The sequence below is a fragment of the Cyphomyrmex costatus genome, unplaced genomic scaffold (genome assembly GCF_001594065.2).
Source record: "Cyphomyrmex costatus isolate MS0001 unplaced genomic scaffold, Ccosl1.0 scaffold505, whole genome shotgun sequence".
Taxonomy (NCBI): domain Eukaryota; kingdom Metazoa; phylum Arthropoda; class Insecta; order Hymenoptera; family Formicidae; genus Cyphomyrmex; species Cyphomyrmex costatus.
This window is the reverse complement of record NW_017279311.1, coordinates 604,942-606,488: the sequence shown is the minus strand read 5'-3', so window position 1 is coordinate 606,488 and position 1,547 is coordinate 604,942. Positions and strand designations below refer to the sequence as shown.

General features: G+C 28.8%; 1 protein-coding gene across 1 annotated transcript in view; it reads right to left on the bottom strand.

The window, feature by feature from the left end:
• Positions 1–1,547, bottom strand: part of Sur (Sulfonylurea receptor) — a 16,709-nt gene that overhangs the window by 9,597 nt on the left and 5,565 nt on the right. The window contains 5 exon segments of the mRNA XM_018545883.1: positions 30–192; positions 266–403; positions 647–847; positions 965–1,111; positions 1,189–1,380. Coding sequence (XP_018401385.1) covers positions 30–192; positions 266–403; positions 647–847; positions 965–1,111; positions 1,189–1,380 — 841 coding nt within the window.

The following is a 1,547-nucleotide window of genomic DNA, read 5'->3' as shown; positions in this document are numbered from 1 at the left end:
TATATATATATATATATATATATGCTTACTAATAAGTGCCCAATATATAGAATCTTTTTTCAGCAGCTTCAATTCTTCATCCCTGGTTTTATATATACGATCTTCGAAGAGATTCTCCCAAGCGCGTAGCTTAATGAGTCGTATACCTTGAAGAATTTCATTAAGTAGACGAAGACGCGTGTCACTTTTCTCCTGGAAAGATTAAAGAAAGTCGAAAATTCAACAAAAAGGAGAATTAAAAAAAAATTTTGTATAACTTTCTTACCGCTATGAATTTGGAATTTTCGGACATTTGTTTCCCGAGAAATAACTGCATTGGTGTGACAATCAATATGCAGCAAATTACCGCGATAATCGCGCTAATACCCAATTTCAAGTATAGAAGAAAAATGATAGCGGTAATCTGTATACAAAATAAACGAAGGAATCTTAAAAATTATAAAATAAATGTTTATACTTATAAATTATATTTTAATAATAAATATAAATTATATTTTATTATATTGTTATTAATAATTATAATTGTTATTTATTTTGCGATAATATTAGTATAATTTGATAAACATTTTTTTCTCTGTGATATTAAGTATTAAAATTAAGTATTAAAAACACGCCGCGTATGTTAATTTTCTTTAAATGTCTTTACTTTTAACGGGACGGCCCAGATGTAATGAACGATCCAGAAAAAGCTCATTATATTATATGCATCTTCGGCCATGAGATTTGTTAGAGTTCCAATATCAGCTGTTTGCTGATGAAAGTGCTGTTCTTTATCTTTATCAGATGGCTTTTCTTCCTCAGAGATACTCCATGAAGACAATCGAAGAGCTTTATCGTAAATCAATGCCTAAACAATTCAACGAAATTTCAACTAGTCTTAGTTGATATTTTATGAAGTTTGAGCGCATCGAAAATGACGAAAGATAAATAATTTATAAATTAAACATTATCCATGATAAAATACCTGAAGAGCTGTTCGCAAACGTATTCCGCCGACGCAGAGTATATGAGTAGAGGCTTGTTTAAATGTACTTTGCAAAATAGTGACAAGAAAAACTACGATCCCCAAAAAATATCCATTTTTCAAAATTTGGGAAAATGTTAAAATTTCCTAAAGAATTAATTCTTTTGTTAGATAGTTAAGCATATCAAAATAAAAAATAAAAATGAATTTAAGACAGTAGAAACCTTTGGGAAAAAACTATTATATGTGCTGTTTTGCAAATTTGACGCATAATTAACGATCTTCGGAATTGTCATAGGACCCACCAAAGTCATAGCGTCGCCAAAGAGCTTCAAAATACTACCTGCCGCGAATGTCAACCATATCCGTTTCCAGAAACATTTCCACAAAGACAGTTTTTGTCCACGGCATCGCAACTAAGAAATTAAATTCAATTTATGATAAATAATATAAATTTCAATGATATACAAAAAGCGGAACTAATTTTTAGGCAAAATTTTAATTTTTGTAATTATTTAAAACAATTTAAATACAAATTTTGTCAAACAATGTGTGTGTAATAAATATAAATATTAAATATAAT